Genomic DNA, 24,811 nt, shown 5'->3' with positions numbered 1-24,811 from the left:
CTCAATGCGAGTGACAGGAAAAAATAAAAGCGGGGCGTCCGACAAAAGCTCATCTCAAAACGTTCGAAGCCAGTTGGAACACTCAGATAGAAAACAATGTAATCAAGCCCAAGTACATGTCGTAGTTGTTTCCTAAATGTAGCTATGTTTTGTGCTTTATTTTGCTTTGCAGCGTTAAGTCCTTCCATTACCAAATTGTATGACTTAAATTTTACTCACAGCTGTAGATGTATTTCAGTTTAGTTTTTTTGTCAGGAGAGAATTCAGCTGAGGGGGCACAGTGACCTTTTTGGACGGGCCTGGAACCCCAAGGCCCACCCCTAACGCCGACGCTGTATTTGATCAGCGCTGCCTAGTTTGACCGTTTGGTCGGAGTTTGTGAGTGATTGACAGCCGGCTCATAGACGGCAGCTGGACGGCAGACTCCAGACTCCAGACTAGCTCCGTTTTCCCACGGTCTGTGAAATTTTGCAGATGCCATTAGGAGCACCGGAGGACACAGAGGCACATGCTTTTTTTCAGATTACCTCTCTCATGCACTACTGTCAGGATATAGTGACCGTTTTATAACAATAACCTTTTTTAAATCATATGTGCTCCATTTCTACCCACTGCAGCTTTAACTAATCATTTTTACAAGTAAAAATCCCACTCCACCCCACCTCAGGGCAGTGCTCTTTCACCTCAACTATTTAATAAATGCTAAAAAAAGAAAAGAAAAACAGCATAGAGGGTTATGCACAACCATATTTGTTTATTACCAGATTATTGCACGCAGGTTTCTAGCTGTATAGAAGAACAGAACATAGAAATGAAGCGAGAACCATGATTTAACATCAGAAACAACGGGATAAAAGTTACCCTGCGAGTATATCCATCTCTCTACCCTTCGCTCAAAAGCACGTACACACACAGTGTGTGGAATGATCTGTACAATAAATATGCATACCTTCTTCACATACCACTTTTTAAGTTAGAACAGTGTAATTAAAATGCACATGTACACACATGAGATACATGTGAGGGGGGGGGGAGTAGATGTCAATGGATGAATGGTGTGTGTAGTTTGTTAGGCCAGAAGCACACAAACACACACACACACACATATAAAACACCAGTAGCACAGATTTAAATAAAGCACCGTTGAGTAAAAGCCTGGTGTCTCAATGCAAAGTGCTGCAAACTGAAGTGCAAAAAATAAAGAATTTACATGACAAACCCAGGAAGTTTCTTCCTTTAAATGACTCATATCATGCTCATTTTCAGGTTCATACTTTATGTTTCTACTAGAACATGTTTACATCCTGTAATGTTAAAAAAACAAAATTATTTTTCTCACACCATCTGCCTGAATATGCCAGTATTTACCCTCTGTCTGAAACGCTCCGTTTTAGTACACGTCGATGGAATTGCATTGCTAGGCAACAGCTTGGGTCAATGTTTACTTCCTGTCAGCTGATGTCGTTGGCTTCGTCCGAAATCGCATACTATGCACTACATTACTCAATATGTGTTCTATTGTTCGACATACTTTTGTGTGAATAAACAGTGGATCTCTTTGGACGCACTGAGCAGTAATTTACGCCGTTGCTTCCTGAAAGCCTCCATGCCGGTTGGAGACGTGTAACCATGGTAACCTCATGTGACCAAAATGACAATTTTACGATAATCAAAGTCTGAATTAATTTAAAATGTATATTACGCCTCGCAAAGTGTAATCTTATACTTACAGTTAAATCGAAGCGTTATAAACGTCCGTTATGAACATGTCCGTAACTACCGCATTGCATTGTGGGATATTTATGCTGCCGTAGTGTCCAGGGTTGCGTACTGTAATATTTCACCGGAAATGGTATGCGATTCGCGTACTCTTGGTTCCATACTAAGGTTTCGGACATACTAAAATATCTAAGTTTTAGCGTACTAAAAAGCATGTTAGTGTGGAATCTCGGACGCAACCATTCACATACACTGTAACAGGAAATTAACTGGGACACATTTAGAATGTTTACGTTTAAAATAGTGAAATGGTCTAAATATTGTATATTTGTGACATCACAAAATTACAAGAAATCCTGACGGCTCGTTTTAAAGGCAGAGTTTTCTGAATACGGGCTGTGTGTATTTGTCCGTGGATTGAGCAATACTTTCACAGTATTTGTATAGCACTTAAACCTGCTTTAGAATAAAAAAAAGACATGAAAATCTCACTTTTTACAATATGGGACCTTTAAGTCTCCCAAAGCAACACATATCAACTTCTCTCTCTCTCTCTCTCTCTCTCTCACACACACACACACACACACACATGCAGGTCAACTGCTATAAAATGTAGGAAGTAAATCATCTTTATTAATGTTATAAATATTGCCCTGGTAGCTACTGTTAATCAATTAAATATAATCAAAAACAGTGTTTCACGTATGGTTATGGACCTGCAGCCAAACTGTGCATTACTGTTCACACACAGTGCAGTGTTTCCATCAGTAGTGGGCTTGCAGAGGGACATTGCCAGTGCTGCCATGCAAAACACGAGTTTGTTTTTTTTAATTTCTCCTAAACTTCCTCCATAAAGGGAGGGACAATGAAATACAAAATGTTCTTCCCCCACCAGCATTACCAAAAAGTACTGTAGAGATTAAAAGATAATCTCGGTCTTATTTACTTATTTTTGTAGTTTGGGCCATCATTTATATATCTAGTAATTGCTGAGAATTGCTGGGTCATTATGTTACTGTCCTTCCAAATCAGTTTGACAAACCTCAGGGGTGCTTGCCTGATCTGACTTCTTTTTAATCGTCACATTGTCAATTTCATGTGTACAGCTCAATATCATGAATCACAAATTTGCTTCAGGGGGCTTTAAATCTGTACAGGATAGGACACCCTCTGTCCTTTACAGTACGACCCTCTCATCGGATAAGGAAAAACTCCCCACCAAAATAACCCCTTTTAACAGGGCGAAACGATGGAAGAAGCCTCAGGAAGAGCAACAGAGGAGGGATCCCTCTTCCAGGACGGACAGACGTGCAATAGATGTATTAACTTGGAGAGTGCAATGTTATTATTACTGATAGAAATGACGGCCGTAACTATGAAAATAAGACCCCAGTTGTAATAAACCGCAAGTATACTTTAATTTAGCTTGTTAAATGAGCCACACACTTCACACTTCTGTCTCTGACTCAGACTGAGTCAGACTGAGTCAGAGAAAGACTGAGTCAGAGACAGACTGAGTCAGAGACAGACTGAGTCAGAGACAGACTGAGTTAGAGACAGACTGAGTTAGAGACAGACTGAGACAGAGACGGACTGAGACTGAGTCAGACTGAGACAAAGACAGACTGAGACTGAGACAGACTGAGTCAGACTGAGACAGACTGAGTCAGAGTCAGACTGAGTCAGAGACAGACTGAGACTGAGACAGACTGAGTCAGAGACAGACTGAGACTGAGACAGACTGAGTCAGAGACAGACTGAGACTGAGACAGACTGAGTCAGACTGTGACAGACTGAGACGGACTGAGACAGACTGAGTCAGAGACTGACTGAGTTGGATTTGGTTCAGCAGAAAAGGGGCATGCATCACTGCAAGTCAGACTAGCTGCTCTGTTTGGACCAGCAGTGATGTGTTGTTGGCCCTGACTGATCAGTGTTCAGTTCACCACTTTGTCTGGACCCTGTTGGGTTCAGCTGTACTCTGCCTGCATTACACCTCCACATTCTTCACTGTCACAGTGACCTGTTGGGTTAAATCCACCAGCCCACCACGTGGCTCTCTAATCACCAACTACTACTGTTTGCTGTTGACTGCACAGAACAACACATCTCAGATGCTGGGGGTCAGTCTTGGGTTCTCTGTATTAGCATAGCAACATTTAGTGTTGCTGAGTTTGTCCGCTAACGTTTAGTGCTGGTGCGTGTCACAAGTTCACAACCAAACCCCCACCAGCAGGTTTATGTCTGGGCCTCCGGCAGGGATCGGCCGGGCTCACATGGCACTGAGGGCCCACCCACTGCTAGTCCATTTGTGCTGCGACACAGCAGAGCTTTGGTTGCTGTGGCGGCTGTTGTTGACGAAGAAACGCTGCCACCAGTTATGGTACCGTTGAGGTTCCGGTAGGGTCGCTGCCGTGGTAACGAAGCCCTTCGGCGGGGGGCAGGCACGGCAGCTGAGCCACGGAGGCACATGGAGGGAAAACTCAGACCCACCAGACAGCAGCCCGGACAGGAAACCACCTCATCCTGCTCAGAGGGGCCGCTGGGGTCAGAGGACTGGACCTGGGCTCCGCTGTAACCATTAGCACGCCCTCCTCCACCCCACTGCACCTGCTGGCCAATTACAAGAGCCGAGCCGTTGTTGTTGTCCAGTCTGGGCAGAGCAGGCAAGGAGGGCGGTCCGTTGGAGATGGGAAGTCGCCAGCCATTGGTCTGTAAGGAGGACGAGGAAGAGGAGGTGAGCAGGGGTCTTCGAGGAGTGGAGTCCATGACTCTCTCTGCTGGCTCAGGAGACTTGGTACAGTCCATGGGTTCTGTTAGAAAGACACTCTCCTCCTCCTCCTCCTCCTCCTCTTCTTCCTCTAACCGCTCCAGAGACACCATCTCCAGCTCCACAGGAAGACCTGAATCTTCTCCCATCCCATCCTTCACCTTTAACAACTCTCTTTTCTCAGTTATATCCTCGACCTGCAACCTTTCATCTGCCTTCTCTGACACCCCTGTATTCTTCCTCACGTTGTCCTCCACATCGTCCGCTGTCCCTCCTCTAATCGCCACTCTGACATCCTCCTCCTTCTCCCCCGTGTCTCGCGGCGAGGCTACAGTCCGGCTGAGCTCTGGAGTACAGGGGAGCGACTGGCATCTCCTCGACAGTGCTCGCGTCCCCGGCATCCCTCCGAGAAGGTGGGGGGAGGAACGCGGGTCGCGAAGCGCCGGGAGGGTGAAGGTCAGGGAGATGACGGACTTGCTGGGTGTGTCTAAGAGTTTACACCGCCCCCCATTCAGGTCCTGTCTCAGAGAGAAAGGGTTGACCCGCACAGGGGTCCCGAGGAGAGGAGGGGTCAGGGTTCCCGGGGGTAACATGTCCGACTGGCTCCTCGCCAAGCCTTGCCGTTGCTGGCTGCGGTCACCGAGGTGACAAGGAGAGCTGCGGCGCCGGTACGGGCTGACGTCTACCGCCACTGGCTCTGAGCAAGGGAAGAAAGGGAGAAAGACGTATCAGTGAAATGGAAAATGAGCAAGCGTCAGGGAATGTTAACCTTGCAGGGCAGCTGGATTGTTGCGATGTCAAAAGATCATGCGAGAATCGACCATAGTCTGTATGTGAGTCGGCCTTGGAGTAAGCGAATCTCCATGAGAATCCTGAGAGGAGAAACTCATCTCTGACAGTTGTGGCAGTCATGGAATTTCATCACGTGTTGGAAGCTGTAGACATATATGCATAGACGCCGCATTGACTCCTGGATCGTACGTCAACGTGGGCGCCATATTGGACAGGGCAAGACTGGCCTGTAACCCTATACAAGTGAACGGGGGAGCTGCCGTTTTTCTGGATAAAAAGCACTATAACGTCTACATTTCTCAACCGATTTCAACGAGTCGTTTTACATTCAAATGTTTATGATCTTTATAATTGCTGTATTATTGTGTAGTGTATGGTGTTTGTGCTATGTTAGCAGCTCTAGCTTTGCCGGTGGCTTCATGCCACACACATACAGTCTGTCAGCGCGGCGTAACTTTCGTGAGTGTCCGACAGGCCGTGTGTGTGTGGCGGCGGTGAGTGTGGGGGTTTGTCGGTGGCGTTCTAGCTCTGAACGTAGGTGTAGCAGACAGTGTGTGCACAGTTTATTTGTCGGTGAATAAATAATACGAGGCTACAACTCCTCCGCTCTGTGCTCCGCTCAAGACCCGAGCCAACTTCCTGTGTCTGCAACTTCGGCTCAGACTCTCTTAAGGTGGGCTGTTAAGGTGGACCAGCTTTTCTCCTTTAAGCGACGGGCCGCTCCTCTGAGTTTCGCTCAGCTTTTTAATTCATTATTAATATTTCTTTTAACCGTTTTAACCGATAGCTTTAATCGGTTGAAATGCTTAATGTCGGTTAACGGTTAAATGGTCAATTATTAACATCCCTAGGAAGCACCCATATCGATAGTGCTGTAAAAGCCACATGGCTTTTACATTTGATGAAGACATTTAAAAATATAAATATAAATATATGTAGATCCTTCTTACCAAGTGCAATGGGCTTCTGTCTCTCTTCTTCTCTCCCCATGCCCTCCAATGTGAAGACGATGTCAGAGAACGAGGGACGCCTCTCTGCACTCATCTGAAAACAACACAAAGACTCACATATCAAGAATGAGCATCTCAGCATCATTCATTTAGAGCACTTAGTAATATGCTGTCAACAAAGACACACCGGCTCAGAGAGGTCCAACTGTCCATGATTGAAAATGGTTTGCAACCTTATGGGTTATAAAAAATGAGACAATAAAAAATGAGACTGTGTGTGTGTGTGTGTGTGTGTGTGTGTACTTACATTACAGCAGGTGACAGCGAGGCTAAAGAATGCAGCTGGACAATCCCCAATCATGTTCTCAAACGCATCCACATCCAGGCCAAAGTCCTAAACACGCACGCACATAGAAAATATTATTCTTCCCACCACAAAATGTAAAAGTAGCAACATGTTACTGTCTGTGAGGGAGAGACAAATCACTCCTTTACTTCACTATACGACCAGACTAAATCGTAGGCGTGAATGCTACCTCTGTCCTGGGTAAGAAGTCAGGATCAGCTTCAATCCGGGCAATGATCTCACACAGGATGATGCCGTATGCAAACACATCCACCTGAGCAGAGGAGAGCATGTTAGTGCTGACACATACACACATAGGTTAGTTCAAACTAGCACCCGATTCGACTGTTATCGGGTCATTCAATAGGCGTTATCAGTCACTATAAGCACCATAGATTGTCATGGTATAAAGAACACACCTCCATTTGCATAAAATCTGAGTAAAAAACAGATTACTTTATGGTCCAATCAGAACAGTGGGATCTGCGTTTGTATTTATCACAGTTCCTGTAAAATCCAACATCATAGCACTACTTTGTGCAATCTGTGCCACTGTCTGCCACAAGTTTTTGCATGTAAACTATTAGTTAAAAATCAATACAGTGTTTTTGAGAGTCGATACAGTATCACAAAACATTATATTGCGATACTCATGTGTATGAATATTTTCTTGTACCCTTAGTTATTTTTTATTTCAAAAGTTACATAGTGCTTTAACCCTCTGAGACCTGCGATCTTGACCAAAAATACTGTCTTTCAGAGGCTGTAGCGGGTTCAGTTTTAGAGCTAGACTGAAGATACAGGTATCATATGAAACTAGAAAAACCCATGTCGTGGTAGCTCGTCTGGAAGGAGGCTAAAGAACGCTGCAAAGTTGGGCTAAATTTTGGCGAGGAAAATCTGGCATGGCCATTTTCAAAGGGGTCCCTTGACCTCTGACCTCAATGTTTGTGAATGAAAATGGGTTCTATGGGTACTCCCCTTTACAGACATGTTCTCCTGTTCTAAAATGGTGTATTGGAATATTTCTGCATACTGGGGTCTCTAAACAGTCTTGGAAGTACATAAATTGGGTATCACTGTAAAGCTGAGACTCCTGTGGTTCCAATGAGTCCAACTGTATCCATGTGTGATGATGTTAGTCCCCATAGTAGCCATTTCATTGTAGTGAGACCATTTTTTGAAACATGACCTCACTGTATAAAATGATCTGTGGTGACCTCTAGGATAATCACCGCCTCATGAAACTTCACAGCCACAAACTAGAGACCTAGAGCATTCAGAGAATGGATGGCTTTTCTAGCTAGATTGACAATAAGGGGGTTTCTAAGCAGTTTACACAACATAAGTGCTCGCCATCCAATCGGCAAAAATTTCTTGCAGAAATCTCCAAATGTCAAAAGTTTTTTATCCCAAATCGCAGCATGACTTTTTCTATGGTGTTCCTCAAGGTCTCGGTGTCTTAATGTGGTATTTTGGACGGATTATTTGTAATTTTTATCTATTCTCGATTGGTAAAAAAAGAAAGAAGAAGAAGACAAGCTCTTTATTAATGCCCGAGGGGAAATAAAAAAAAGGGGTTAAATTTAGCACCAAATCTGTGTAACAAATAGTATCAACCAAAAATTGCTGCAACAAGTTATGAGAGGTAATAGAGCATGGGGATGGCCGTCATTTAAATAGTTAATTAATTCAAGTTTATTTCTGTTTATTTTTCCCAGCTTTCAGATGATGTACACCACTTCTATGTGCGGCTACTGCTGACCTGCTATCTCCCCCTAAAACCCCCCTGTCCCCCCCCACCCCCCTAAAAAACACAAAAACGGGTCTATTGTGGGTCTCAGAGGGTTAACACTGTATTGTAGCCCAGTGGGTGTTTGTATGAGCTGTGCAGGTTTACCTTCTCATCATACAGCTCCCCTCTCAGAACTTCAGGGGCCATCCAGTAGGGGGAGCCCACGATGGCCAGAGGCTGCTTCCCACCAATATCATCACTGCAAAGAAAGCAAGGTTTCCTGTGAAGTCAGCTGCTCATTCAGAGTTGCTACACAAGACGGAATCTGCTACGAGCTGATGCTGTGATTTTATTCATTTACATACTATTTTGTATTCTCTACACCACACTGTACAACCTAATGCAATGCAAAGCAACAGCCCTACAACACGTCTTTGTTGAGCTTGTAATGTTCATATTATATTGATTCTTTTCCATGCCCGTTCCCACAGAGAACAAAATATTAGCGACACTTCTGTGCCAATAATTACCTCATTAATTAATAGAATTATTAAATAATAAAAAAAAAAAAGCCCTTTCCCTAACTAATGAAAGAATGTTCTCATCAGATGAGGACCTGGTTCTGCACAAGGAGTAATTCATCGACATATAATGCACAAAAGACAGACTGAGATGGGTTAAAGACTGACCTGTGACACCAAGCATAAATAACCTCTAATACTGACACAGATTTATACTGGCTCCTTTGCCCATTTGAGTTAGACATGTCTTATTGACAAATAACTAACAGTTACTCATCTATTACTCAGTCTCTACCAGCTGTGGTTGCACATACTGTAATGGTACGTGTCCACAGCCTCCGTCCTTTCCACGCTTCCCATTCATTGTCTATGTAAGGCAGCCGCGCAATGCATTCTGGTAGCGTGGCGGCGCGATTCGAGAGACGGGGCGTCACCTTGGCTGCTCCTCATTTGCACTAAGTTGAGGTCTAGGATACTTTATGCAAATCACGGGCGTCCGACGCGACTCGCCGTCTCTGGAAACTCCCGAGAAACTTTTAAACTAACTGTTGTCGATCCAAAATAAAGACAGATGATCAAGTGCATGGATTATTTCTCGCATAAAATGTTTTCAGAAACCCATTTCGGTGAACTCTTTTCGTGATATAAGAGAATGAAGTTTCCAAACGAGCAGCCATGTTGGTTCCGGTTTTTGAAAGCTGGGAGCAGCAGCCCTCGGAGGGAAAGCGTTCATCCAATCAGGTGCCTCCTGCCTGCCTCTAGTGGCAGCCCATCAAGCGTCCGATGCTGGGAAGCGAGGCGATCCCTCGCAATAAAAAACGCCAATGTGGACACGTACCGTAAGGCTCACAGACTAGCTGAGTGACATCAGAAGGACATCGTGTGACTACAATTCTTTCTTTCGTGAAGGGTTCGTCATTAGACTACAGCAGAGGAAAAGACATCACGATTCTGGATTTCACCCCACTGACCTGTAATCAGGGATCTTCTCTGCCAGGCCGAAGTCTCCCACCACAGCCGTGAACATGCCGTTATCACAGCGAACCAGACAGTTCTGCACAGGAAAAGAGTCCAGAGGTGAGATTTACCAACAACTATTGGTAAAAATGGGCCTTAATTAAAATGGACAAAAAAATCATTTTCTCACTGACCTCTAGTATTACCTCTAGTATTACCTCTAGTCTGACCTCTAGTCTGACCTCTAGTATTACCTCTAGTCTGACCTCTAGTATAACCTCTAGTATTACCTCTAGTCTAGCCATGCAGATAGTTTTTGGTTTTATTTGTCCAGGTTTGATGAAATAAATCATTGTGTAACATGAGCCCTCTGCCCTCGTCCTCGGGACGTATTTGAGCGGCCAGAGCATCTGGACTGAGACACATCTGTAGACTGGAAACGCATTTCAAACCACCTCCAAATGTGGTTTGGATGCAATTTGCAAAAATCCCATTTTTTTTTTGTTTTTTTTGCTTTCCAGACTTTCTAAAATTAATCTGGATACAATCTGGATATTCCAAAAAACGGATTTGGGCTGGCAGTCTGAACAAGGCCTTATGCGGGGCACACACTACACGAGAATCAAGCAGATTTTGGGCCCGATTCCTCCCGACGATCGTCAGCAAAGCCCTGATTGTTTGACGGTTCTAAAGATGATCTTTCCAGATGTTCCTGTGGTGTGAGGTATGTTGAGTGTTTTTTACATCCCCCGACCGGCTCAAAAAAAAGTCCATCCTCGCCACTCCGATCTCAAATAGTAAATATTAAACATGTTCAGTATTTACGATCTGATATCCTGTTGTGTGTGTGGGGAACCCCGAGGACAGCAGATGACGCAGTTACGTGGGAAAGAACGACAGTCAATAGAGAACCAAGCTGACTGAAGAAGGAAGGACAATCACTGCCATCATTGCGGCCGCGTCTAATGCATGAGCTAATGCCAAACGCAAAGCATAAAGTAGTAGTTTTGTCATGTTTATTTGACGTGTCTCCATGACTTCATCCATCCATCCTTTGTGAATTTTCAGTACAGAGTAAAAACTAACATCGCTAATTCTTCCTGCCCGTCGTCCTCCATGTTTATTTACACTAAAGTCACATTTGATGGCGAGAGATTTTGCGAGATTTTTGTTTTTGTTAGTCGGGACTCGTTCACTTGTTGATGAATGAATCTGTTAGTGTGCGGTGTGCTGTTTGGGCCAAATCATTGCTCTCCACACACTATATGACCAAAACTGTTACATTTAAAATGACATGTCGTTATGTGTGGAGTCTCTCACATTTTCAAAATCTTTTAGTGTGGGCCAGCCTTTAGACCAAAATTACCCTGCCTTAAATCAAAGCAAAGGGGGCGGTTCAGGTACCGGCGAGACATGAAATACAACACAGGAAGTCCAGTTGGAGTAACAGATCCATGAATCTGAAGGCTTCTCAGATGCCAAAACACTGAACAGTAATCCAACGGGAATATGTGCTTGCATGTATTTGATTGACCACTGCCGCGCCTTGCTGGATTACGTGTGCTGGGTTGACTATTTCTCAGAGCACCCCCGCTATGAAGTGTATTGTCTGCGGGTGAAGTTAGTTTCTGTAAATAGACTCCCACCCCCCGATCAATGCTCCATACTATGAATCTTATTCCTGTATGCTGTACCTTGGAGGTGAGGTCTCTGTGGAATATGCCCTTGTTGTGCAGGTACTGCAGCCCTCGGGCGATATCCAGAGACAGACCGATCCTGACGCACCACGACAGGTACAGATCGCTGTCCAACAGCTGCTCCAGGTTGCCTCCATTTATATACTACAGAGAGAAACAGCGACACGTCAGCGACAATGACTGTGTGATGCCCAGCTGGCACACACACAGATACACACAGATTTATAATGTGTGTCAAAGGAAGATACCAAGCACACAAATATTTTTTTTTACCATTTGCAAGATACAAGCACAGTTTAGAATGTTGCCATGACTACTAACATGATGTATTTTACTGTAATATGAGCAGAATTCCTGAAGCCCTACGTGGTTTATGAGGAGATGCTCCTGTTTTAGTTCTCGTAGGCTTATTGGTGTTCCAGTGAGGCTCATGGTTTTCAGTTTTTACCACCAAGAAACTGATCAGATTAGAGTCAGATGAAACTGTTCAGCACAGTTTACAGTAAACAGAGTCCTCTGGTGGAGGGGACAGGTATGTTCAGCTATACCTCTGTAGTTAGCAGTAGTTACCTCATGGTAACTAGTAGGGGTGGGAAAGTCGATTCACCTATGTATCGCGATTTTTTTTAACGATTTTGAAATAGATTTTTTAATGCCAGAATCAATATATTTGCTTCTTTTGAGTCTATGTGGAGGTAGAAGGAAGTTACCGCTTTTATTGTTGTAGTCCGAGTAACGTGACGTCACATCCGTTCCGTATCCTTCAACCAAATCAAACCAGCCGGCCGCCGCGAGCCGAAACGAAAAAGTAGAAAACGTTGGAGGGTCCGCGTGGATACGACCTGCACCCTCACATGTTAAATCAAGCGTGGTAAACACTACACATCCAGTAAAGGATGGAAACACTTTGGGTTTCACACATTGACAGGAAAAGCAGAGCTAGACATCACGGCTAAAGCTGCATGCTAACTCTGTCATGGACAGGAAACGTTATCGTATCACGGCAACGCGGCGGTCAAGCCGGCGGTCACTCTCATCTCCGTGGTCAAATGGGCCGCCGCTACAACTGTAGAGAACCATATACTGACATTTATGTTAAATGCAATCAAATGGCCCCGATGGAGCTGACCATGGATGTATAAAGAGAACGGAGCTGACGGGAGAGCTAGAGACGGACTTGGAGAAGTTAGAGGAAGTATACACGTGTGACTACGTCCGGTTTTCAAAATAAGGGAACTGTATATACACAAAATACGTCTATGGAAATAAGATTGATTGGATTATATTTAGCAGATGTATAAACGTTTTTATATGTCCCTTATAAATTAAAAAGAAAATACCACTAATTAGTGAGGGAAATATTTTTATTCTTTGATTTTTGGGCTGCTGGAAAGGATTTAATGAATAATGCCTCCTGACAATGACTGATATATTTGACTTCAGGACATCTCTGACTACATACAGGCTGAAAATCAAACATTCTTATTGTTTTAAATAAGATATTTTCCAAAGTAAAAGTCCCTAGAAGTGTATGATTCAACTTTTTCCCATGGTCTAGTGTTAAAAAAGTTAACAAAAATCACAATAAATCATAATATCAAATCGCAATACTTGTAGATTCGCAATACTTAAAAATCGCAATGCATATCGAATTGACACCAAAATATCGTGATATAAAGCAGATACATACTGCCAATTGGCACTCTAGCTGTAGTTATTTCAACATTAAATCATTTTGAAAGATTCGATTTGACATCAACAAATGTGATGTTTCAGTTATTTTTTACATTACTTGATGCAGATGTACAAACGTAGGTATTTGAAACAGGGTGAAGGAGAACAGGGAAAGGCCACAGAGAATGGAAGAGAAAAAAGAGATACAACAACACTTTAGACATTTCAAGAAGCTGAAGAAATCTGACATTATTAAAAGAAGACAGATGGTTTTACCTCAGTCAGAGCGTGGAGTTGACCTTCGTGCACACAAACGCCAAGAAACCTGAGGAGAGGGGAGTAGAGGAGAGTATTAAAAATACTGTTGGCCATAATCTAGAATCAGAGTTGCCACAGGTCTCACCAAGTACCTGGATTAAAAAAAAAAATGATTAAGGCATTAAAAGTGCTTTAAGTTACCAAACAATAAAGAAGTCCTTAAAAGTGCTTGGATTTAGCCTACTGGAATCTTGTGCCTTGTGCGCTCCATCATCTCAAAATTCACCTATGATACCATTTTTAAACATCTGGAGTGCATCTGGACCAGGCTTGATACACATTCTTCCTATCTATCAGTCTCCGCATAGGCAACAAGCATACAGCGATTAGCTGATCACTGTGCTGTCCTGGCTTTGTTCTCTCTGGTGGGCATTACTATCAAGGAAATTATAAAAGACAGCAGATGGACTGCAGACAGAATAAATACACACAGAACATAATTAGCGAATTACAAGAAGCAATCAGCCAGACAACAATAGAACAATGTTAAAAACAATGATGACGTAATGACCCGCCCTTCTTTTATAGTTTTGGTTAAAGTATACGGCTGGTTGCCTTGGTAACTCGCATTGTTTAGATTTAGATTTTAACTATTATTTGTCACCATCACAAATGCTATCGACGGCCGGTCGGGATCAGAAGGTAAACATGTAAGCGGTTGCTTGATCCAACAAAGTTCGAAAGTTCGAAGTTCGAAATCTTAATTATAATCGACTAGACAATTGTAATGTGTGTCCCTGCCTTTAGTGGACCATTAGAAGGTAGAACAGTACATATGACCCCTGAAAACCAGACTAACGCTGTAGGTGTATTGGCAGTATTTGTTAAGGCTGTTTTTACTCATTATATTGATCTAAACTCACCTGGCAATATAAAGCCTTAGATATACAGTACGTTATTACCTACCTGAGTATGTTGGGGTGGCAAAGCCTGTTCATGAGCTGCACTTCTCGTAGCATGTTAGCTTTGTTGCTAGCCAGCGTGTTCATTTTCAGCGCCATCACCTGCCCTGTGATCCGATGCTGCACCTGGAAAACAACCAGAGAAGATTTATAGTGTGAAAGCAAGTCACGCAGCTGGAGATCCAGGTGTGGGGCTTCATCTTGAAAGCACTATCTATCTAAATAAAATAAAACAAAAATACAGACCTATACATAAATCTGATTCTTAGAAAGAAATGAACAGATGCGATTATTTTGTACCGAACAAACAGTGAGTCTGAGTTGTGGTTTGTCACTTGAGCTTTTTTATGGTATTTTAAAATCCCTACAGACTTGAAAATTCACTGGTTGTGGTGACTTGTTTGTATTTTGTGCAGTCTTATTACATATTTTTTCATTGCTCCTGGGAAATTTTGATAATGTTCAAACAATCCAAGTAGGAGTTGTACTGAACACAAGTCACAAAATCATCAGCCGCATGAAGGGAGGCAGTAGCTGTGTTTCCATTCAATTGTCACAAATTAATTTAAAACAGACTGTTGTAGAGTAAAAGTGTTTTTTTTAACATTAAAGGGACTCTATGTAAGAATCAGAAATGTCTTGTTAACAGCGACACCTGTGGCCGTTAAGTCAACGAAAGTCAGCGTCCTGTTCCTCGCGCTTGTGCTCGCTCTCCATAGACATGAACGAGCATCGCTCAAAACAGTGAGACGACACACGTCAACTAAAAGCACAATATCACTCTGCTGCTTGGCAGTAATGTTAGCTGACCAGACGAAGGTCCCTCCATGAATCACTGCTGATCCTAGTGTTGGCTTTTCCTGCCTCAGCCTCCCGACCGCGGTCAGAAGGAACAGGGGAGACACCGGAGGAGTTTTGGTCGGAGTCGATAACGTTACTCGCTCCGTAGTATGCACAAGACACGGGAAACCTCCGTCGGTCTGGAGGAGCTGCAGCATTTATTTCTGCACAAACTTCCACTGTACATCCACTAGATATTCTCAGAGCTAAACTAACTCTTCTGCAGCGTGCAGCGTGCAGTGTGCAGTGTGCAGTGTGCGCGCATGCACATGAGAGGTGGAGCAAGAGAGAGAACCTTTATACTGTACAGTAGACAATCACTGTGACACAGTGCATGAACATGTGCTGAACATGTGAAGCTGCAGGGTGCAGTGGGTCTTTGGTCATATGTGTGACTGGATGGGTCACTGACGGGAAATTAGTGCCTGCAAAGTTCAGCCAGTGTCTGGACCTGCAAATACATGCATCTGTGTGTGTGTGTGTGTGTGTGTGTGTGTGTGTGTGTGTGTGTGTGTATTAATAGCGTAGCACTAATAGGCTTTCTGGATTTCCCATCACTCCTTCTGATCTGCACAAATCCACTGGGCCCTTACTGAGGACCGGCCCAGCAGCAGACAGGAGGCACGTACACGCCCACACAACGCCGAGTTAACAGGAAAACAGCAGAGACTGAGTTTAACAGTAATAACAAACCTAATGAACTGGTTCTGGGGTTGGGTCCAACAGCAATAAGTGCAATGTGTAGTGAATCTCTCTTGTGTTACGTCCTACACAGACACTCAGCACTACGGACACTCTAGCCTACTGGGGCTTTGAATACATTTGGAATTTCACTACATTTATTTTCTTAGTAGTCTCCCTTTCAGATACGTGTCTTTTGTGTCTGACAGTTGCTTCTTAAAATTTTAAAAGAACTACACAAGGAATATTGTGCGCCAAATATATGACTTGTACCAGATAGATGCATTGATATTTTTTTATGTAAACATAACCTTTAAGGTGTCATCTGTTAGTGAAGGAATGTATTACACTATACTACGTTGCTACCGATCGATTAAATCGGAAATCAATCAAAAACAATAGCAGGATAGATGATTTATTTTTTTCTCCGCTCCGCCCATTCGTGTGTGAATGAAGTAGTAGTAGGTCGTGAGCCTGGTAGATAACTCAGGGCGTTTGCCCTTTTCTATCCATAAGCAGTCTTCGATTGGAGGGAGGAGATGGAGGAGGAGCCTACTCGGTAGGGTTAGAGGCAGCATGTCCCACGCCTGGCCAGTGGAGTACTGGTAGTTTCTTTTTTCTTTGCAAGTGCAAGTAAATTCAAGTGCATTTAGGGCGTGTCCAACTCCACTTTTTTGTTTTGCTGGTTAAGTGGCGCATAATCTGGGCACAGAGTAAGGCGCAAGGGGCAAATAATAATAATAAAGATAACTAGAATGGCACTCGGAGAGCGCAGACCTCCGCCCAAGGTGCGTGACTTTAAAAACAGATCACAGCTCACAGCTGGCGGTACCGTGAGGTGGTCGGCTTATTACTAACACGGTGTGTTTCCGTGTAACGTATCGGCGGATGCCTCTCTCATTCAGCAGCCTTGTTATGTCTGTATAACGTTACACTACGTTGTCTCTAATCCCGTCATCTACAGCTTTTTTCTTTCTCACCACGGACGGGCAGCAGCTCCCGCCGCACCTCGGAGTCTCGCCAGATGAACGCGAGCGCATTTGCCACTTACACAGTGTTGGCGCTGGGCGTGAAAATGACAACTGCGCTGGTCTGAAACTCGCAATGACAGTTGCGCTGTGCGCCGCTTTGTGCCGGTCGTGAGATAGGGCCCAAAGTGTCACAGCGGTGCTCTGAGCTAAATGCTACCGCTAGAATGGTAACAATAAAACATGTGGTAGATCATACCGGAGCCGTCTTATCTGAGGCCAGCTCTCTTATCTACAATGTAAGAAACAGAACAAATAGAATGAAGACTATACTGTTAGTGTTCTTGAAATAGTTGGCTTAGTTTGCAGTTTGTGGACACATCTGCATAGAAAAGGAAAACCCATGAAGCAGAGTATCTACTGAATGTTACCAGAAGTATTCATATCATTTAAATCATATGAAGTAATGAATAACTTTAAGTATGAGGTTTCATAAAATATGTTCCACTCCCCTGGTTTCTGATGTCTGCGTTTCTGGGTGTGAGTGTGTAAAGCTTTGGCTATTTCAGATAAGAGCAGAGGAATGTGCACTGGAATCCACTTTGTGTAAACTCTCACCCTGAGCAAATACTCCAACAACTACTTTACGTGCCTTTACTGTACATGGTCACGACTGGTACATGTGGATGCTGTGTGGACACTTGATTTGGTGGGCAGGAGGTGATCATTTACATGCGTACATAAACGTTACCTAGGAGAAAAAAGTAGGATGTCCACACACACACGCACACACACACACACACAGTGTGAGAGTAATACACTTAGTCTGGACAGTTGGACCTGTCACCTTACACACACAAGCAGACGACACACACACATGTATGACAAATATTCCTCAGATGCAAAAGTACTGCATGTAAAAAACTAATGACATCAATATTAGTATGATGCAAAACTACAGGAGTCACTTGTTTATGCTGCTCGGTAAACCACGTTACACTCTGTGCATTATGCTTCTCTTGGAATCATCACCAGTGTTGTTGCTCAGAACTAGGCCTGGGGGTATCTAACTTCAACACTGTTTTTTGTAATGAAAGCTGCCATTGAAGTATTTTTATCAACCCGTTTGATCCGACTAGTTTCTGAATAAATCATAATATTGCTGATTTCAGACTGTATTTAATTCAGTGGAAATTTTGTCAACTAAAATTGTGACGAAAAGTTTAGCCGACGACCTTTATTTCTACATTGAAAACAAAAACTATCGTGTTAGCATGCTAACGTTTGCTAATTAGCACTAAACACAAAGTACAGCTGAGACTCAGGGGAATGTAGTTTTTAGGGGTTATTTCTTAACGATTTTGAAATAGATTTTTTAATGCCAGAATCGATATATTTGCTTCATTTGAGTCTATGTGGAGGTAGAAGGAAGTTGCAGCTTTTATTGTTGTAGTCCGAGTAACGTGACGTCATATCCGTTACGTATCCGTCAACCAAACAAACAGCAAGCAGCCGCCGTGAGCCGACAGGAAAAAGTAGAAAACGACGGAGTTTTCTGGGTCGGCGTGGATACGACCTGCACCCTCACATGTTAAATCCAGCGTGGTAAACACTACACATCCAGTAAAGTATGGAAACACTTTGGGTTTCACACATTGACAGGAAAAGCAGAGCTAGACATCACGGCTAAAGCTGCATGCTAACTCTGTCATGGACAGGAAACGTTATCGTATCGCGGTAACGTTGCGGTCGAGCCGGCCGTCTCTCTCATCTCCGTGGTCAAATGGGCCGACGCTACAACTGTAGAGCACCCATGTACTGACATTTATGTTAAATGCATTCAAACGGCCCCGATGGAGCTGACCATGGATGGATAAAGAGAACGGAGCTGACGGGAGAGCTAGAGACCACCTTGGAGAAGTTAGAGGAAGTATACACGTGTGACTACGTACGGTTTTCAAAATAAGGTGTAGACAAAGGGAACTGTATGCACAAAATGCATCTATGGAAATAAGATTGATTGGATTATATTCACCAAAAGTATAAAATATTACATGTCCTTTATAAATTAAAAAATAAAATACCACTAATTTGTGAGGGAAATGTCTTTATTCTTTGATTTTTGGGTTGCTGGAATTTTTTTTATAAATAATTCCCGACAATGATTGATATATTTGACTTCTCTGACTACATACATGCTGAAAATCAAACATTTTAACCGTATTAATTTAGATATTTTCCAAAGTAAAAGTCCCTAGACTATGATTCAACTTTTTCCCATGGTCTAGTGTTAAAAAAGTTAACAAAAATCACAATAAATCGCAATATTGAATCGCAATACATATCAAATCGGCTCCCAAGTATTGTGATAGTATTGAATCGGGAGATTGGTGTATCGTCCCAGCCCTAGTAGTTTTACAGATAAATATCTGCAATGCATATGGATGAAGAAGAGAGGATCTGAGATTATTGTGAACTGAGTGAGGCGCTAAAGCTAAATTGATTTCATTTTCATGACCTGTGACAAACGCTGGTGGAACTGCGGATGGGCCTTTTAAATTACCTTTTCAACATTGTTTTTCCAAAGAAAAGAAAGAATTTATGGTTGTGTGGATTTCAGACTATATATGATTATTCATGAACTGAATCTATACAATACAATATGTGAACTGAAATTAACATTAACTGACAGTGCATACATGTAGATTAGTTTGGGGTATATTGTGTTTATATTTGTATTTAGGCAAGGCTGTGTGTATGCATTTACTTAAATTCCATTGTTGGACATCTCCAGGGACATTACTGTACATGTTGGCTGTTCAAAGCTGGCCAACATATTGTGCTGTTAGATGCTTGTGGGTAAACATATAGTAATTTTTAGTTTGTTGATAATTACTGTATAACTCCATGATGATGGGTCATGCAAATGAAATCATTCATTCTCATCACAATGTAATCTAGCAGGGATTTACTCTTGTACATATTTGACTGACTAATGCAGTACATTGCCCTATGATACTGTATTGCATAGTGGCAAACAATGAGCCAGGTTTTACCTGATGTTGAAGTCATTTATAAAGCAAAAATGACAATAAGTCTCTGGCTCCAACTTCTCAAATATGTTTTTTCTCGTGTCTTTATCATTGTAAATTGAATATCTTCGGGTTTGGGACTGTGTTGGTTATCATAGAGATGCATCTATTTTGATACCTCAACTCATCTGATATACCTAGAACCAATCCCATACCGGGGTTCTCTTTTTTCCCCCCAAATTTAAAATCTGTGAACCTCAATGTAAAGTCATTGGAATCTTTTGATGTAAGGTAACATCAGGCTGTGGCTCTAAAACTGTGTCAGCAGCCCACTGTGGCTGAATGTTAACATGACACAGACAGAGACACTGTATTTAATGTGGATCTGTTATGTCATATATATATACGCGATCAGTATAATAAGGTCAATATCGTCGCATTTAGCCGGACAGGCAAGCAATTTAAGGACGACCATGAGCTCAGGCAAGGCTGGAGTACCAACCCGGCAAACCGGGCCCCAGGGCCCCATGGGCAACAACTGGTTTTGGTGATTTGATAAATGGACAGATGGACGAGAGATGAACAGGATGCGGCAGTACTGATCAAAAGTAAACATACCATATATTCTGCCAAATAAACTATAGAAAATGGATCATTACTGGCCTGGACTTCTGCATGTTTAACGCCTGATAGGGTCGACCCAACATGGATTGTGTGACATTTTGACCAGTAATAATAAACCCACAGAAGTTTACTTCTCCCACTGAGAGGTTGTGGCTTGATCAGTAGACAGGGTCACGTACCTTGAAGACCTCAGAGAAGAAGCCTGAACCTATCTTCTCACAAAAGAAGTCGTCGATGCGGGCCAGACTGGACACAGCGCTCCTCAGGGCTCGGTACGAGGACGGGCGGATCCGGTTGGGCGCGTGGATGCTGTGGAGTGGCGGCTCATCCGGGCCGCTGTGACCCTCCTCTGGGTCGCAGAAGCAGCACTCGGCGTGGTAGTCCATGGTGCCGGTGGACCACCGCACTCCAGTTGCTCCGTTCTTTCCCACAGGGGAAACCAAAATGTCTGTTAGACCGCAGTAGTCCTGAGACACGAGGTAATGGTGGCTCCCTCCAACATGATGTCAGATTGATCAAAGCGGTTTGTGTTGATGACCTAATGACCTGATAATATAATGTGTTTTACATTACATCCGCTTTCCAGGTTCCGCCTTGATGAAGGCTGCAGTAGAAATGATTCCACAAATCTATATTTCTACTTGAATGAGCCACATCTTTCATTGATTCTTTTTATTCTACCCATTAGAGGTGAAGGATAGAGTCCATACCATTCCTCCCAGGTTCATTCATCCATGCTGCCAAAGTACCCCTGGGCAAGACTCCCAAGTTGCCACCAGATCCAAGGCTTTTTCTTTGTGACTCACCCTGCACTGACGTCCCAAGAAAGATGGAAAAGTCTCACTAATGAAAAAGTGAAGTCAGACTTCAAATCTCCCAAGTCCCACGGCGGTTATAGGAATTCCTGCAGCCCGTGAACGTCGCCTCAGCGTGCCGGCACGTGAGGAGGCTCGGTTCCCTGCGTCATCCTGCAGGTGCACGGTACCGGGAGCCGACTGTCATGTAGCGGTGCCTGTAACGGAATATCACAGGGGATATTAAAGGAAACAATAGAGCACAGCACTAGTTACTACACGTTATATTGAACAGGAATGTCGATGTTAAACACCGCTGTGTTACGACAGGACACAGACAGTAGGCGCGGACTCTATCGCATTTACCGGACTGAGAGCGTCCCCTGAAGGCAGCCCGGCGGGGCCCGGGGCCCGGGGACCGGGGCCCGGGGCCTATATGCCGGCTGTATGAATGACTGGCTGAATGTGCTGTGTGTATATACAGTAACCATGAGTAGTAGCCGCAGAGAAGCACCGCTAGCAGGGCGATAAGCCACAACCTCACTGGATCACATCGACATGCACCGGACTGGCTCACAAATAATTACAGGCCTCTATCAATACACCATGTTTACATTTTTTTTTTGATTATAGTAAATAATAATTTGATTTAATAAACCTGAAATTCGTTTTTCGGAATCCCATATTTCTCCTAGCCAATAATAAAATACCCCCCCACTAGCTACAATAACAGGAGCTGTCAATGACGAGCACCGCTGCGGAGGCTCAATCGACGGCTCACCTCTCTACTCACGTCGGTCTGGAGGGAAATGTTGACGCGGTCAGAGAAGAACTAAAAAAAAAAGGCAGAAATCTCTCTGAGCAGCTCTCTGAGTGTCTGCTGCTGATAATCCCGTCTGGAGTCTTGCTTCACGAGCCGCTGGTTGGGACTACGAGCATAATGAACCAGCCGAAGCAAACTAGCGAGCGGAGCACTTCCTGTCATTTCACAATAAAAGCTTTTAAACCTATACAGTCCATGTGCTGTTTGCACTGCAGTGTACAGTACAGGTCTGTATAGGCCAGGGGTCAGCAACCTTTACTATCAAAATATGACTTTACTATTTTTTGGCCAAAAAATAAATAAATAAATCTGTCTGGAGCCGCAAAACATTTGAGCATTGTGATGAAGGTAACAGTTTATAGTCTAAGTGTATAGTATATAAGCCTAATGCAGTGAGGGCCAAAGAGCAAATGTACTACGGAGTATTAGGGCCACATTGAGGGAAACAAAATCTGAGATTTACAGACTAAAGTCATAACATTACGACTTTTTATAGTCGTAATATTACGAGGAAAAAGTCCTAACTTTCCAAGAAAAAAAGTCGTAATATTACGATAATAAAGTCATAAGTTAACGAGAAAAAAATTCTTAATATTACAAGAATAAAGTCAGAAGTTTATAAGAAAAAAAGAAAATAACACGAAAAATTACTACTTTATAATATTATGACCTTTTCTCTAAAACTCAGATTTATATTTTTTCCTCAATCTGGCCCTAATACTCCGTTGTACCGTCGTACCATAGACCTACAACAATGATAAATAAAAATGAAAATTCAAACAAAAATTCATTTCCACACATTTTTTTAAAAATCCACAGGGAGCCACTGGAGAGAAGCTAAAGAGCCGCATGTGGCTCTGGCGCCACAGGTTGCAGACCCCTGGTATAGGCCTACTTGAGAGAAAATTGTAGTTTATGATTTAAAAACCTTGACTCCAAGTAAAAGATTGTCCACATTACAAAAATAAATATAGAATCACGACCTTGCTCACTCAACAAGTTCATGTTGTCTGATGCTTTTAAAGGTTTCTTTCATAAACAGCCGTCAAACAATAATGACACACAAAAATCTGATGGTGGCTATTTGAATTTTCAACTTGTGACATACAGACGTAGGCAAAGTTGTTGGTAACGTTCCGTTAAAGAGAGAAAAACCCACAATGGTCACTGAAATAACTTGAAACTGACAAAAGTAATAATAAATAAAAATTTACTGAAAATGAACTAATGAAAATCAGCTGTTGCTTTTGAATTGTGGTTCAACAGAATCATTTTAAAAAACAAACTGATGAAACTGGCCTAGACAAAAATGATGGTACCCCTAGAAAAGATTGAAAATAATGTGACCATAGGGACATATTAAACTAAGGTGTGTCCTGTAATTAGCATCACAGGTGTCTTCAAACTTGTAATCAGTCAGTCTGCCTATTTAAAGGGTGAAAAGTAGTCACTGTGCTGTTTGGTGTCATGGTGTGTACCACACTGAACATGGACCACAGAAAGCTAAGGAGAGAGTTGTCTCAGGAGATCAGAAAGACAATTATAGACCTTCATGTTAAAGGTAAAGGCTATAAGACCATCTCCAAGCAGCTTGACGTTCCTGTGACTACAGCTGCACATATTATTCAGAAGTTTAAGGTCCACGGGACTGTAGCCAACCTCCCTGGACATGGCCGCAAGGGGAAAATTGATGACATATTGAAGAGACGGATAATACGAATGGTAACCAAAGAGCCCAGAACAACTTCCAAAGAGATTAGAGGTGAACTCCAAGGTCAAGGTACATCAGTGTCAGATCGCACCATCCGTCACTGTTTGAGCCAAAGTGGACTTAATGGAAGACAACCGAGGAGGACACCAAATCATAAAAAAGCGAGACTGGAATTTTCCAAAATGCATATTGACAAGCCACAAAGCTTCTGGGAGAATGTCCTTTGGACAGATGAGACAAAACTGGAGCTTTTTGGCAAGTCACATCAGCTCTATGTTCACAGACGAAGAGATGAAGCATCCAAAGAAAAGAACACTGTACCTAATGTGAAACATGGAGGAGGCTCGGTTATGTTATGGGGCTGCTTTGTTGCGTCTGGCACAGGGTGTCTTGAATCTGTGCAGGGTGCAATGAAATCTCAAGACTATCAAGGCATTCTGGAGCGAAATGTGCTGCCCAGTGTCAGAAAGCTTGGTCTCAGTTGCAGGTCATGGGTCCTCAAACAGGATAATGACCCAAAACACAGCTAAACACACCCAAGAATGGCTAAGAACAAAACATTGGACTGTTATGAAGTGGCCTTCTATGAGCCCTGATCTAAATCCTATTGAACATCTGTGGAAGGAGCTGAAACATGCAGTCTGGAGAAGGCACCCTTCAAACCTGAGACAGCTGGAGCAGTTTGCTCACGAGGAGTGGGCCAACATACCTGTCAACAGGTGCAGAAGTCTCATTGAGAGTTACAGAAATCACTTGTTTGCAGTGATTGCCTCAAAAGGTTGTGCAACAAAATATTAAGTTAATGTTACCATCATTTTTGTCTAGGCCAGTTTCATTAGTTTTTTTAAATGATTCTGCTGAACCATAATTCAAAAACAATATCTGATTTTCATTAGTTAATTTTCAGTGAATTTTTATTTATTATTACTTTTGTCAGTTTCAAGTTATTTCAGTGAC

The 24,811-nt window shown here is 43.0% G+C and overlaps 1 protein-coding gene across 2 annotated transcripts; it reads right to left on the bottom strand.

Annotated features, from left to right (window-relative positions):
* Positions 1-729: 729 nt before the first annotated feature.
* On the bottom strand, positions 730-22,272 carry tesk1a (testis associated actin remodelling kinase 1a). 2 transcript variants are annotated; one of them, XM_074627974.1, is made up of 11 exons: positions 22,114-22,272; positions 20,706-21,538; positions 14,386-14,507; positions 13,438-13,486; positions 11,485-11,631; positions 9,805-9,887; positions 8,478-8,571; positions 6,768-6,851; positions 6,539-6,625; positions 6,232-6,325; positions 730-5,186 (listed from the first exon to the last, which is right to left on the bottom strand). In XM_074627974.1, the coding sequence occupies exons 2-11, from the start codon at positions 20,910-20,912 to the stop codon at positions 3,958-3,960; spliced, it is 2,196 nt and encodes a 731-aa protein (XP_074484075.1). In that variant the 5' UTR covers positions 20,913-21,538; positions 22,114-22,272; the 3' UTR covers positions 730-3,957. The 2 variants fall into 2 exon arrangements, with proteins under 2 accessions (XP_074484075.1, XP_074484064.1); XM_074627963.1 differs by having other exon boundaries at positions 22,102-22,265.
* Between the last annotated feature and the right edge of the window lie 2,539 nt (positions 22,273-24,811).

The sequence above is a fragment of the Sebastes fasciatus genome, chromosome 3 (assembly GCF_043250625.1).
Source record: "Sebastes fasciatus isolate fSebFas1 chromosome 3, fSebFas1.pri, whole genome shotgun sequence".
Taxonomy (NCBI): Eukaryota; Metazoa; Chordata; class Actinopteri; order Perciformes; family Sebastidae; genus Sebastes; species Sebastes fasciatus.
This window is presented reverse-complemented; position numbering and strand designations above follow the sequence as displayed.

Bases quoted from the DNA above. Each gene is read 5' to 3' on its own strand.
- tesk1a (XM_074627974.1), bottom strand. From the start codon at position 20,912: ATGGACTACCACGCCGAGTGCTGCTTCTGCGACCCAGAGGAGGGTCAC. The intron at 9,888-11,484 runs GTACAGCATACA...TTTCCTGTGCAG, and splicing joins ACAGAGACCTCACCTCCAAG to AACTGTCTGGTTCGCTGTGA. The intron at 6,852-8,477 runs GTAAACCTGCAC...TCCTCTGCTCAG, and splicing joins GGGAGCTGTATGATGAGAAG to GTGGATGTGTTTGCATACGG.